General features: G+C 30.1%; 1 protein-coding gene across 1 annotated transcript in view; it reads right to left on the bottom strand.

Moving 5' to 3' along the window:
* Positions 1-266: 266 nt before the first annotated feature.
* The window catches only part of LOC143083515 (uncharacterized), a 344,761-nt gene continuing 328,874 nt past the window's right edge, over positions 267-16,153 (bottom strand). Inside the window, exons 12-14 of the mRNA XM_076259769.1 lie at positions 16,071-16,151; positions 13,715-14,168; positions 267-981 (exon numbers count right to left, since the gene is read on the bottom strand). Coding sequence (XP_076115884.1) covers positions 950-981; positions 13,715-14,168; positions 16,071-16,151 — 567 coding nt within the window. The 3' untranslated portion in view covers positions 267-949. The remainder of the gene's footprint in view (positions 982-13,714; positions 14,169-16,070; positions 16,152-16,153) is intronic.

The following is a 16,153-nucleotide window of genomic DNA, read 5'->3' on the forward strand; positions in this document are numbered from 1 at the left end:
CCAGTCTATCAAAGTATCTCTGTTTGTGTTATCATGAATACACACCCTTTCAAAAGTTTAAAACACATTCTTTTGCAATAGATCTGTCCCTTCATGGTTTTTTGCTATATATCATTTTGATATAACAATATAACAACTAATAAACATTTCAAGCAAAACATACACAAACTATCAAACCATAGGTACTTATTGGTAACCATAGGCCGCCTCAGGCGTATATCCAAACACACCCATAGATAGATTAAGACTATATATATATCCTAAAACACACTTTATTTTTTTTATATTTTTAATGTAACAAAATGTTGGGTATATGCCAACTAGACAGCAATGTATTAAATTACAAAAAAAACAAAAAAACATATGAAGATCAAAAATACAATTTTCTGGGATATACAGACAATATGTCGGTAGTAAACTCATGTCTATGTTAAAAAGCTTTGAATATACTTAAGAAAATCTTAAATCCACACCTGATTGTCTCAAGAACAAAAAAAAGATCAAAAATTATTCATATATCTTTCTCATTTTAAAACATAGTCATAGAGGACATTTTTCGGAATGCTTTATTTTATCTCATGTTTCTCACTGTACTATACCAATTTTTGTTGTACAGATGTAAATAATATAATTAATATTGTATTAATCAATATCACAATGAAAGTGTTTGCTGCAAAATGATTACTTTAAAACAAAAAGTGTTTATACAGCCTAGTATTGATCCAATCGTAAACTTTAGTCCCTCTCTTTCCATGTGGTCCACTTTTCTTTTTATCTTTGTGAATTCTTTCTTTAGTTTCCTGACTTTATAATGCTTCATCAATAGAATAAAGTCTCAATTATAGATGATTGCCTTCTATCCAAAAAGGTTTTATATTCTGCAAATCTATTAAAATTGTAGTACAATGTATGTATATTTTCCTATGGCGTGTATAAATAACTGTTGGATTTAGTGTTCAATTATAACTTCAATAGTCATTCCTGAAATGAAATAAAAAAAAATCAGAACTGATTCAATACGAAAACACAATATGTTACTGATTGATAGATTGTTTTACTTAACGTCCAGTAGCAATCATCTAATGCAAGATAATCTAGTCTCGGTGGTCAAGTCATCTAAATAGTCGAATTAATAATCATGCCAAAGGTCGTGGTTTTTCTCCAGACACGGTATATTGATTATGAATTTAAATACAATCAAATCTGTACATTTTTCAAATGCCTTTGAAATCTTTCGGAAAGGATGGAAAAATAGTAAAGACAAATATAAAGATATACAAGAATGGTAGGATATAATCAAAAGAAAAATAATCGTTTAAACAATTGATGTTAGTTAAAGCTAAATCGCTTAATATATAATAACAATCACATTCAACAACTAGAAAAACGAATTGAAGCATTAAAGTTGGTAGATGGAAAAAAATATCATCAATTCTAGAATAACTAAAATTGAACTCGAAATTAAGGATATTTATACATATTTGACAGAATCTGCGAACATTAAAGCAAAATTAAATGGGCAGAAGAAGGCGAAAAATCTACGAAATATTTTTGAATTAGAAAAGAAAAATGGTCAAAACAAATTGTGGAATCGTATAAAAACAAAAACGGGTGAATATAAATATGATATTGATTCGATATTAAAAGCACAAAAATAATTTTATTCCACCCTTTTAACTTCTGAAGGGTGAAAAGCTTTGCCAATTTATTGAAAATAAGGTAAATTCCGACGATAAGGAGATACTTGAAAGTAATATAAATATGGAAGAATTAGAAAAAATGCTCAAAGATCTAAAGACTAACAAATCGTCCGGTGAAAATGACATTTATATCTGAATTTTACCTTTTGTATTGGGAAATGATAAAATATGATTTTTTTACACTCTCTTAGAAATGTTTCATAAAAATGCATTAAGTAAACCACAACATAAAAGGATTCTTACGTTATCACAAAAGGGTGGTAAAGGAGAAAATATTAAAAACTTGAGACCTCTTACATTGCTTAACATCGATAATAAATCATATCAAAACTTCTTGCAGTGAAATTCAAAAAAGTCTTACCAAAAATATTACACCCAGATCAAAAAGGATTTGTTAAACTGAGAAACATTAGTGATGCTAACAGATTAATTCAAGATATAATAGACTATATTGACTACGAAGACGAAGATGGAATTATTATATTTTTCGATCAACGAAAAAACATTCGATAGAGTTGAATGGGATTGGATGGATTATGTAATTTAATTTTGGGGAGAAATTAAGACAATGGATCAAAATGTTACTTTATGTTGCTATAACTTGTAGAACAACAAATAAACATGTATTAACATATTTTTCGATAACTCGTTCGGCCAGACAGGCCCGTCCAAAAGCAACCCCTATATACATTTTGCAAGCAGAACCAATGGCATGTGCAATACGAAACATAAGGAAATTGAAGGAATTCAGATACTTGGTGAGGGGGTTCAAAGTATAGAAACTAGATTATGCATGGTTGCTGATGACACTCAGCTATTTAACAAAAAAGAGAAATCAGTAGAAAGGTCGTTTGATGTCCTAACGCTATATGAAAAAGCCTCGGGATCTAAAACTAATTTTGATAAAACGAAAGGTTTACTAATATGACCATTTAAAAGGAAAAAACTGAAATGTAATACAATTAAATGGATTACAGGTAATGCAAATACCCTCGGAGTAACCCAGCAAACAAAAAAACATAATTAAAATGTTATTAAAATGTTGTTTCTAATGTCATGAAAATATCACGAAAAAATGTGAGAAAAACATGAATTGTATGGCTGAATTATATCGTTTTCTAAAATATTTTCTAAGATATTTGCACAATATTATTAAAATGTTGTCAAGAAATATCATGATAATGTGAAAACCAATGGCGTATAAAACATTTTGATAATCTTTTAAAAAAACATGTTCTAGAAATATTTTCTGAACGTTTGAAAAACATCATGAACATCAAATAACGTTATAAAAATGTGTTTGGGATGTTTTCTATTAAGTGAGACTGTGCCTAAAAAAGTTTTCAAAATGTTTTAAGAAAATGTTTTTGGTTGATATCTTGATCATATCAATATTAAAATTTCTGTACTTTTGATTGAGTTTTCTGCTTTTTTAAGCAACAAATCATTAGTTTAATTGATATACATTCATTATAAATACAAGAATAAATTAGTTGTTTTGCTAAACGTATGAAAATTCACAATTCAAAGTATCTAAAAACAAGAAGTATCTTCAAATTTTGACACATTCAAAATGGCAGACACAACTCATCATGGTCAAGCAACTTACCAAATATGAAGTCATTCTGTTCAACAGCATTACTTATAAAAGTAATGAACAATTTGAGAACATTCAACATTTTGAAATAAAATATATAAGCAAACGGGAAACAGGTGCCAGATACAAAAATGGTCACACATCACAGGTCATCACTATCAAGCAGCTCATCAAATATGAACTCATTTTAATCAGCAGTTTTGGGAAGCACAGTAATGAAAATATTTGTTGATCAAAATCCGATAAATTTAGGTGGACAGACGACAGACAGTGCCAGAAAGCTTACATTCTTACCTCAATGGTAAAATGTTTAGTTTTTCACTCTCAACTCGTACTAACTATCTTATATACACATCATGCATATGTCAACATGAACATGCATGACATATTTGCCATTGGACATTATGCAAACATTATACACATTTTTAAGCTGAGGTTACATTGACTATTCAGATTTTCCCATATAACTCCTCTTACTAAACTAAAACGTTACACTTCTAATACGGTTACATCTTGAGTCAATAATCATTAAGAGATGAGAACAAAACACCATTTTACATCATCTATTTGATTTATTTAAGAATACATTGAAAATGTCAATCAATTGTCTTATTAAAAATCACTAGGAATGTCTTCTTGTAGTATCTTATATCTTTTTCTTTATGTGCCATGCTTCTGAAAAAAAAAATTAACAATCTTACATTCATATATAAACTTCTTGCTCATTCCTTTCTTACAGAACGATTCAAGTTGCCAGATGGATATACATCCCCTCCCCTCTAAAGTTTAGAAATAAATGACAATGTTAGTCTGTCGGAATGGAACGATAAAAGGCTGACCTTTTTAAGCAAGGGCAATATGCCATGCTGAACCTCATTTAGTTAAAAAAAAAAAAACACAAAAAAACAAAAGACTTTAGACAAGATATGTGTCCAGTTAAGAGTCTTATTTCATTATTCTCATTGATTGTTGTCTATCATATTTTTTTTTCTTTTATTGTTTTGTTTAAATCAGGCTGTTGTTTTTATTCTTTTATTTTTAGTTCTCATTAAATACATTGTATTTTGTACATGTGTAGGGGCCTTTAAAAGCCTTACTACATAAAACATATCATTGTCCTTATTAAGTGTTTAACTCTGCAGAGTGACATAGTTTATAATTTGTCATTTGTATCTAAGGGCATATGATAGCGGATACAGTCCTAGAAGTATACTATAGGCACATAATAACCATTCGAAGTGTTACGCATTATTTTCACAAAGATGAAAATAATATAACAACTTCCGGGAAACACACAGATGTCAATACATGAGTTGTTTATATGTATTTTAAATACTTCAAAGGAAAGCAAACATGTTATTTATGAAAACAAACGTTTGGACTAAAAGATTTATTTAAATAAATAACTTATAGATATAGGAAGATGTGGTATGAATGCCAGTGAGACAACTCTCCATCCAAAGAACATCTATTTTGTCACAAAAAAAAATTCATTCAAATATCCAGATATCTTTTCTGTATTGTGTGCCCTTTATCATTTAATCTTGAATGTAATGTATTGTTTATGCTAAATATTTGACTTAAATATGGAATAACAGGAATTCTGTATGAAAATCTTACTTTAAAAAAATTCTCCTGAAAGGTTGTCTTCATTCAAAAGAACCCGGGACACTTCCAAATTGTAAACCTGCAAATTGAGTTTGTCCTTTGTGGCTTTCTGTTATCTCCTGTTATACATGACATAGTCTTTTTGTAATGTTCATTAAGCTGTTAAGGGAAATTTAATTTACTGTTTTGAAAATTATACATACGTAAATGTACATGTGCACTTAATTTACTAGAAAAAAAATCTCCATACTCACATGGTGCTTAAATAAGTGTTATATTGTAACTTGTTTGTAATAACAGTGTGCCTCAGAACAAGGTATTGTGTCATGCGTATTGCAATAGTTTTTTTTGGTTTAAGTCTGTCATATTTGTTTTTCATAATGTGTATTTAATGTAGACGGTTAGTTGTTATATTTCAATTGTGTTGAGAAAACATTGACATTTGTTTGTCAACATGGTCAAGGCCTTTTAAAGGCTAATTTAAAGTGGACTTAATGATATGGGTTTTCTCAGTGTTGAAAGCCGTACACGTTACAGTGACCTATAATTTCTTGTATCCAAGTCATTTGAATTCTGATGAATAGCTGTCTCACACACCTTATCGCTATTTCAGTCTTTAGAAATCTATCCTGCTTGGACTCTTTTACGTCAGCATACTTCATACAACATGTACAATTATACACCTTATCACTATTCCCGCTCGACCTGAGAATATGTCCTGCATGAAGTTTTGATGTCAAACAACAATCATTTTTCCAGTTTGGCGTCAGATATTTTTTTTATTATGACATCAAAGTTTTACAGGATCTTGTGATAGTTGTGTGATGTCCAATAGTGGGGGACAAATAGCAGTAATATGTGTCAAATATTTTCTATTATGACTTCAACATTTGACGGGAACTTTTGTGATGTCCATGTCTAGTAATGACGGACGAATAGCGATAAGGTGTATTGGCAATCAAACCAAATGCACTTGTTTCTATCCATCTGAAGACCCAGTGGGCCACTATCAACGTATAGACGCGTCAATATACGTGATAGTGGATCTTCCCATAGATAGAAACAAGACCCTGTGAATATACGTGGATAGTGGGTCTTCCCATGGATAAAATTTGAAAACAGGTGCCTGTGAATTACACACAAACCACATATCCTTATATTTATATAATTTGTGTACATGAATGCTGGAACATTGACGGATTTAGGGCATAGACACCCCCTATGGATCTACATATTATAAGATAAATGCATAGACTTTTTACAAGTATCACCTCTAAGGCCCAAACGATTGCTTGCCTTTGGCCGGCTCCCTTTTTAAAAACCTTGAAACGCACCTCTAGAAACAGATGAATTGGTTCCGATTATGATAGAACACACAAAACGAATGCACAAGTTTCATCTTAAAAGATTAATCATTCTTACCAAGTGAGCATATATCGCGTAACAAACAATTTTCTTTGCTCTTTTTGTTGATATTCTGACCTCTTCGTTTCAAGATTCAAATTCAATATCATTTGCGGTTATAAAACTAAAGTCGATTCCGGAAAAGATCGGTTTTCCGTAATGCATATAAACGATACGAATACGGAATTACTAAAGTTCTTTTAATTTCTAAAATATACACAAACGAAATGAAAAAAAGAAAACATTAAAGAAAGATAAATGTTTATTTATACATTTATTATTGCTTCATTTAAAGGGGCACTATCTGTCAAATTCATGGTCACCGATTTGACTCAAATTCTCATATTTGATTTATAACAATGTAAAACATTTATCCAAACTATCAAAAGTATAAAATAAACAGTTTACAGAGCATGAGGTAGATAATATAAAGGTTCGTTTCGTGTGTAATTTAGTCCAGACGCCATCTAATTAACTATCAGATGACCATATAAGCGATTTTAAACATAAATAATGATATGAATAGATTAAACCAATTAACACGTGCAATTGGATTTTTATAGGTCTGTTTGATTTTATTTTATAGATTAAAAATAGATGTTTCTCAGTGTTTTTAACCGTATAAGAATGATTTTATGTGCATCGAATTAGTAATCAAATGATTTACCGTAGTTTCAATTTCATTGTTGACATTTTTTCTTTAAATAACCAGTACACGTACAATGCATGCGTTGTCAATCTTTAGCTAGGGGTTAAATTGAAGTTCACATGAATACGGATTTAAAGAGGTCGACTCATTCACTTGCAAGTGAATAACTAATTATCAATGTTTCTTAGTGTAATTTTACAAAATTTAATCTTTTGGGCTGCAGAAAGCGAATTGTTATTTCACTATTTCACTGTCATTATTGATTGAACAGAAACAAAATCAAACTTTAGAATTGTTATATATCTCGTAGCTAGTGCCCCTTTAATGTTGAATCTTTTAAATTTTGATATATATAAGAAGGAATAAAATCTGACTCCTTCCAAATATCATTCAAGGATTACAATGGTATAGTACATGTATCTTGCTTGTCATGATATTGATGAAATGTAGTACTATATCTTATATCCTGAAAAAACGAGCTAATTCCACAAAACGATGTGTGTGGGTTTTGAATAAAGTTTAGATAAAATGTTATTCTTATATCCGTAAAATATTGAATACAATATCAGTAAGACTATTAAAAAATGTGCATGTCAAAATATTTTATAGAAAACATTTAGCTGATGTTTTTCAGATGTTTTATGTAAAACACTTTAACTTTACTTTATAAAACATTTTATGCAAATAGCAAAACTATAATTTTCTGTAAAACATTTTTTGCAGAATTGTTTTGGGATATTTGGAAAATATTTACTTTAAATGTTGTAATAATATAAAATACCAATTGAAGAAAATATTATTTATTTATATTAAATTTTTTTTTACAGGATATTTAAAACAATGTTCGAGAACATGAATAAAAGACATTAGCAAATAACATTTCGTTAATGTTATAAAAACATTTTACTTAAATGTTAGAAATAAAACATTTCAAAAACAATAAAATAAACATTTTGTTAATGTTTAAATGATATCTTATTGAAATATTTTGTGAGAGACGTCCATATGACATTTGAAAATGTTTTTAAAATGTTGTGTGTTTGCTGGAAAATCACGGATATGACATTGATAATGTTGCGGTATGGCAAAGCATTATTGAGTAGATTAAAAACTGTGTCCCCGTGTGGAAAAGCAGGAAACTTTCAGTAAGTGGTAGAACCTTAATAGTTAAAAATTTCGTATTCCCAATTGTAGTTATGAAATTGAAATGCAGGGAATTCTTGAAAAATATTCAAATGAAATAAACAATATTATTTGGAATTGTATAGGGGGTGGGAAAGTTAATCAAATAGAAAGACAGGTCTCGTATTTTGATAAAAAAAAAAGGGTGTAATGTTAGTGATTATTGTAGCCTTATTCATAAGAAGTAAGCAAATAAAGTCTCTTTATCGTATTCTTCATAAACCGTAAGAAAGCTGAAATGCGATTGGCAAGTATTGGCTTCGACAATTTGACTGCAAGTAAAATGGACAATATTTTTTATGGAAATATTTAAATATTAACGGGTTAAATCTAAACTTATTCCTTTATGTTATCAGAAAATGATCTATACATGGTCTAATTTTCTAAAACATGGAGATAGTACCAAAACAAAGAACTATGTACTTAGTATGAAACTATTTGGTAATTCAAAACTTTAATTCCAAAATAAGACATTGTTTTATCTTCCTTTCTTAAAAGTAACATGAAATTTATCAAAGACATATGGATGATGAAAGCAACAAATTTTACAATTGTAATTAAATATTAACTTATGGATAAAAGAAATTGTATATCGGATTTCTGATGAAATGTTCATATTAGATAGAAATGTCAAAAAAATCAAACCTAAATAATTGACACTCAAATATATTCGTGACATGATTTATAAGGATATATATCCAAAATGTCTAAACAAACGGCAAGAAATTTTTTGGCACGAATTTTATTGGAAAATAGTATGAAAGAATCTGAAAAAAAGTTAATATCACCATTGAAATAAAAGACTTTCAATGGAAATGCATTCACAATATCATATATACGGCAAGTAGACCTAAAAAATGCAATTATCAAACGGAAAATGTCATATTTGCCAAACGGTTAATAATACTGAATTTAAATTTGCAACATTTATTTTTCGATTGCAAGTCAACCAAAATAATCATTAGTCAAATTAAAGATATTTTCACAATATGGAATGTTCAATTAGATGATGAAAATTTGAAACAATTTATGTTTTTGGTACTTTACTTGTATTTTTTTTTTTTTTTATTTTGACAAAATTGTCTTTGTGGAAAACAGGAAACAAAATAAAATATGATAAGATAAAAAAAATATGTCAACTGCAAATATTTTTAATCTTTGGAAATCATACAATCTGAAATCTGAACCCTCGTACTTATCTAATAATCTTATAATGTAGTAAACAAAGAAAAAATAAACACGTTAATTAATTGTATATTATAATTACAAACCTTGTAGTAAGTGACAGTTACAATGTTATGTGGTCAGCCTTTTGAGTCTCTTTAATTTGTATTAGGTAATCCATAGTTTACAGGTGCACTTGATTATGTTATAATGGGTGTGTTTGGATATACGCCTGTTGCGTCCTATGGTTACCCATATGTACCTATGGTTTGATATTTTATACACAAAATATCAAACCATAGGTACCTATGGGTAACCATAGGCCGCCTCAGGCGTATATCCAAACACACCCAATGATATATTATTCTGGTTTTAAATTAGAGGTGCACTCTATTATGTGATAATGTTATATTATTCTTGTTTAGGGTTGCACTCGATTATGTTATAATGTAATATTATGTGTACATGTAATACTACATTCTAGAAGTATTTTCTTTTCCCTTCATTGTCATATGAAAGAATAATAAGTATTATTATACGATTTTTTTCTGGTAAAACAGGGCACATTTTTTCAGCCTCCTGCTGCCCGGACAGTTGGTTTTAAATGTCAACGGGAATCCTCAGTTTGCATCCTAGGCAACTGAATAAATTGTAAACAGGAAATTATTTGGAATAAACAAGTATTTAAACAAAAACCAAAAAAGAAACCCATAAAAACGACAAAAAACGTTGCAATTTTGTTTACACCTAAAAATAGATTTAGTGTTTCCATGTTGACAGGATATGGTTACATTTTTGTACGTTTGTATAGTACGTCTGAGTCAGTGACAACTCTACAACAGATGTATCCATCGGATCGCCATCAATGATGGTGATACATGGCTGTGTACATAATGTATATACAACTCGTCTAAACATCAACCCAACAATGTTAGATCTGTAAATTTGCTTTCGCAAATTTTTGGTTCTTCCCTCGCCGGGATTCGAACCCATGTCACGATATCACAGTAGCATGGGTTCGAATCCCGGCGAGGGAAGAACCAAAAATTTGCGAAAGCAAATTTACAGATCTAACATTGTTGGGTTGATGTTTAGACGAGTTGTATATATATATATATATATATATATAGATTGCCTAACAATGTAATTTTAACACACTATTTAGTATGTAAATATAAGAATGTTTAAAATATTTACAAAATGATGAAAATAAACGCAATATTTCGCTAGACCAACTAGCTTTATCAAGCGTGCATCTATCCAGGTGAAATCGGGTGTAGATGATAAGAAACTTTTGCAGCTCAACGTCTGTGTTGCACTGAACTGCCTTCAAAATAAGAAAATTTTGCAGCTCAATGTATATGACCTCTTGCATTTAGCTGCTTTGAAAATAAGAAAATTTTGCAGCTCAATGTACATGTTGCACTTGGATTTAGCTACCTTAAAAATACATAATTGGTAGTTGAAGTTAGCAACGTCCATTGGCCAATATTACGGGATAAAAAGGACGATGCTTTGTTTTAAATTATTCTTTATCTTTCCTGTATCTTTTTTCGTCTTTTTCGTTAAGACCATCAGGTTCTAAAGTGTGGAGTTGGTGGATCCAAAAGTTTTCTCTTCTCCTTCTCGCCGTGGTGTCCCATTCGGTGTTGACTTCTATAATTTGGAAAGTGCCATTATCAAAAGGATGTTTCGTTGAACGAAGATGTCTTGTGAGAGGACAGTTTTTGTTGGTTTTGTACGATGAACGATGGTTATTGAGCCGAATATTAAATTTGTCCATTGTTTCTCCCACATACTGAATGCCACAAGTGTCACATGTTAATATATAAATTGAGTTCTCCGTTTTACAGTTGGAATTAGAGTAGATGGTATAATTTTGTTTAGTAACGGAGCTGATGAAAGAACTGCTTGTATTGGCAGCTTTACAACACAAACAATTCCTTCGACCACATTGTTTGTAGCAACCGGGCGATGGATTAGGCTGCTTGGTTAATACAGATGTCACTAATTTGTCACGGATGTTTTTAGGTCTTCTGAAGGCCATGACTGGTGGTGAAGAAAATACTTTTTTTAGATTTAAATCATTTTCTATAATTTTCCAATGCTTCTGAACAATGGATGACACATTTTTAAAATCAGGATGGTAAGTGAGTACAAGGGGTGTTCTGTTAGCTGCTTTATTCTTATCTTTGTACTCAAGAAGTTCTTGGCGACTAGTTTTGTTTGCTCTTTCGAAAGCGCTATCAATAATGTTGTTCAGTTCAGTGCAACACAGACGTTGAGCTGCAAAAGTTTCTTATCATCTACATCCGATTTCACCTGGATAGATGCACGCTTGATAAAGCTAGTTGGTCTAGCGAAATATTGCGTTTATTTTCATCATTTTGTAAATATTTTAAACATTCTTATATTTACATACTAAATAGCAGGCCTGGGGTAATGGTAATTTGTAATCGTAATGCATTGTAATATTACTTTTTTTGGATGTAATGCAAAGTAATTTGTAATGCACATTTTCTGCATTACAATTACATGTAATGTAATGATTACTTTAGTTAAAAATTGATGTAATGCCTCCATTACAGTACATTACTTTTCATTACAAATTGGTAAAATAGATAAAATTGAAGAATATTGTATAACAAAAATAAAATATAACAAAAATAAAATATTAACAAAAACAAAAGAAAGTTTGGAATAAAATTTTTGTCACAGTTAATTACTGTATTGAATAAATTACATCAATCTTTAAAACACACATTAAGGTAAGAAATATAAAATGGTAAAAAATATCAAGTCTTTGATCTTGGTTTCTGATATTTGTTTAATATGATATGGGAATATTTTGGTGTTAGGTGGTCTTTGAAAAATCTTATAAAAAAAATTATCAAACAAAACTATATAGATCAATGAAAAAAATATGAAGATGATGAAAATTTCATAATTCTATACACACCTTACATGTATTTCAATGAAATATTGAATATATCAAAACAACATTTTTAAACCAAACTGTGGTTTGGGTCCTGTCTGTGTTGTTATTTCTCCTAATTAATATCACAATGTTTTTATTGCAATCAAATCTTCTCAACTTATGTTTGTCCTCGCAGAACCCTTAGGCTTTTAACAAGATAATCCTTTAATGACACATTTATTATATCCCTTTGAAATCCTTAATGATGTCTTAATGATTAAGTGATCAATGTAAGAAACAAAATTATATGATAATTTATTTATTTTTTACCACCACCTAAGAAACTTAAAAGTGACTTTTTCAGTTTCATGCCTCCTACTACTCAATCAAAGGGTATAGACACAGATACGGTGCAGTACATGATGTTGACATCTACTCGTCTGAGCCATGTGAAGAAATTTCAATCAATGCACTGGAATAATGGAAGTCAAATTCAGTGTGCCTTTCTTCTTTGGTTAATACAGCGATCAAGTATTTAGCCATTTCCCACACATAAGCTCCTGTAGAAAGGCTTTTAAGTATTGCCAGAAAGGTGTACAGAACTGATCGCTGTTCTCTTAATGGCATCACATTTAAATTACTTATGATGATAAAGTGCAATGGACATATTAAGTATTTGAAGTCTATGTCCCTAACACTGTATACATATGTACATATACGTCTGTTTTTGAAATGCTTTTTGTTTTTATATTGAAAAAGTAATGTGTAATGTAATGCATTACACAGCAAAGTAATTGTAATGTAATGCATTACATGTGAGAAAAAATGTAATTGTAATTGTAATTGTAATGGAAGAATCACAAAGTAATTGTAATGTAATGCATTACATTGCAATGTAATGGCCCCAGGCCTGCTAAATAGTGTGTTAAAATTACATTGTTAGGCAATCTATAATTTTATTTTTGTAATTGAATTAATCTCTGTACTGATTAATCCACACTCCCATAGATTTGTATGTCATGTGCTGCTATTTATAGGCACTTATATATATATATGCACTTATTTATATATATATATATATATATATATATATATATATATATATATATCATAAAGTCAAAGGTAAACCTATTTTTTTTTTGCCGGTTTCAATAAGACCAAGTGTGACCATATTTCTAGTCCTGAGTCACTCTTGAATTTTTTTGTCTGACATTCTTCTTTTACAGAATAACGTTTATTTACTGGAAGAACCAGTAGATGATAGAATGGCTGCTAGTTTCAGATTAATATACGCATTTCCAGAAACATAGTCACAGTCCAAATGCGCGCATAACTTAACTTTAATAAGTAATTAAGACTGCATACACTTGTACTTTAATGCATTTACCCCTATTGTTATACACGCAAGTCTGCATAAAATAGTAATGGACATTGCACATTACAAGAAAACCTCAACAAAGACTCAGAAATCAAACACTTTAAAATATATTTACCCATTATTTCATTTTCAATTGATATAACTTCCTCTTTAGACAAAGTTTTAGTCAATATTTCATTCACTCTATCTGCATACAGCATTGTTGGTTTATTATGGCCATCAAACCGTTTTAAAAGGTCGCTTATTATATAACATAATTCCCCAAAACGTTTGTCTTCAAGTTCAAATATGCGAGAGTGTTGTAGTTCGTTTCTTGTTAGTCTTATGCGCTCAATATCATCTCCAATAGCTATGTCTGTATTCTGAATAGTTTGCCATGTCCCGCCCCATAAATTACTAGGAATGTGTTTATTTAATTTCCTGTGTTCGGAATACAAGTATGTTATATCAACATCGCTCCTTGGACGTAGATTTGGTTTGTCTTGTTTTAAGAGGTCATATAAAACATCAGCCAGAATATTCAGCACGATCATTCCCATCTTTGTAAAGTTAATTTCCTCTTTGGTGAACTGAAAATAAGTAAAAAGTAAGCAATTGCAATGTAAAATATGACAAACATATTATACAAAAGATTTTGGTTGAAGCAATTGTCAGTTTACTTGGCCAAGTACTCGTGCAAATTCCTACCAGAAAAAAAAAACAATTAAAATCGATGAGCTTGGACCTAGCATCTAAACATAATTCTTCCTCAATTATTGTTTGCACAACCTAATTCTGGGACTGTTATTCAATATTATAATGACAAATATCTTACTCAGAAATATTTCATCAACATCTGTCCTGGTAACATAGGCAGATGAAAAGGCACATGTTGTGTTTAATTTTTCTTTTTTTATTTATGATTTTGAAACAAAGTGACCTTAATGTATTTAAGGTATACACATATTCTTCAGAATGTTAACTATATTGTTTTTATTTTATCAAATTGAGGTCTATGAAACATAAAACACCAGTTTTGATAAAACTAACAAACATTATGGTAATGGACCTTTTATGTTAATCAATGCGCTTTGTGTTTCTTTTCCTGAATAATCAAATGAATATAATTGCTAATTATACTATTTGTGACATCAAATATACTATTTTGCAAACAAAATGGCCCTTTTCACATTTATTTAATGCTTTAAGTATGATTCATTGTGATACCGGTTTAAACATCCTTATGTGTTTAATTTTAGCCAGAGACAGGGCAATATAAAACAGTTTCCCTTGAAACATACTGATTGAATTTGATGAAAGAGCTAGATTTTTTTCATTCTAAAATACGCAATACACTATAAAGTTGTTTATAGACTTGATGACAATTTACAGTGAAGCTGTTTGTGCTTGTTTCTAGAAGAATTTTTTTTAACAGAATACCAAACTCAAAGTTAAATAAACTAAAGGCTTCAAAGAACCTGTGTCGCTTGCCTTGTTCTATGTACATATCAAACACAGAACAGTCGCTAACATTATAGATGAAAAAAATCACTATTTTGTTGCGCGTGTATCAATGATCTTTTAGTCTGTTTGGTTTATCTCTATCTCCTTTAGTTTTTGCTCAAAACACACAAGAGAGTAAACAAGCTTATTTAGGGGCAATTATTCCTATGAAGAGTGACAGTCTACTAACTATATCGGCAACATTTGTCTTTTTTTTTTATATAGATATTGCCTCGCTGATCATTTCTGTAATCTAAAGTGTTTATTTCTCTATTATAATTCAAATAGTATAAGGCATACAGGCTAAACATGTTTCTGCCTAGTTTTTATGATAATATTTAAAAGATAACAACAATTAACAAACAGAAGGTAAAAAATTGACTATAAAGGTATAAAGGGCAATAACTATGTATGGGGTCAATTTACAATTTCTTTGTTTGCAGATCTTACTTTGCTGAACAATTGTGCTGTTATAGTTTATCTCTATTATAAAATTCAAAAAAATCACCGAACACTGCCTTAAAATTATCAATTCAGGAGCAGTAACCTAACAACGGGATGTCTAATGCATCTTAAAATTTCAGAGCAGATCTTTACATGAGGAAGTTTCAGAGATATAAGCTAAAAACTGCAGTTTACCTAATGTTCTATTTTACGCCATGGCGGCCATATTGTTTGATGGGCGGGGGTCATCAAATACTTTTTTTTTTTAAAGATACCCTAAAGACGATTTAGGCAAAGTTTAGTTTAATTTGTAGCCTAGATTCAGAAGAGAAGATTTGTGTAAGTTAACAGACGACGAACGTTAAGTGCTGAGAAAAGCTCGATTGATCATTTTGGGCCATGTGAGATTAAAAATGGCAAGTCCATAAAGATATTTGAATTTTTCAACCAACTGAACGAAAGAAAAATCTACACATCTTCTGTTTCATTCATATTCATTTTTGAGATCTAAATTTGGCTTTGAAATACATTGTGGTGTAACATACCCTCGCAAGGCTGGCTGTACCTGTTGTCTCTTTATTGACAGTTGAAACCCCTCTATTACCAGCTGAGACAAGGACACGTACCT

Source organism: Mytilus galloprovincialis, chromosome 7 (genome assembly GCF_965363235.1).
Source record: "Mytilus galloprovincialis chromosome 7, xbMytGall1.hap1.1, whole genome shotgun sequence".
In the NCBI taxonomy this organism is placed as follows: domain Eukaryota; kingdom Metazoa; phylum Mollusca; class Bivalvia; order Mytilida; family Mytilidae; genus Mytilus; species Mytilus galloprovincialis.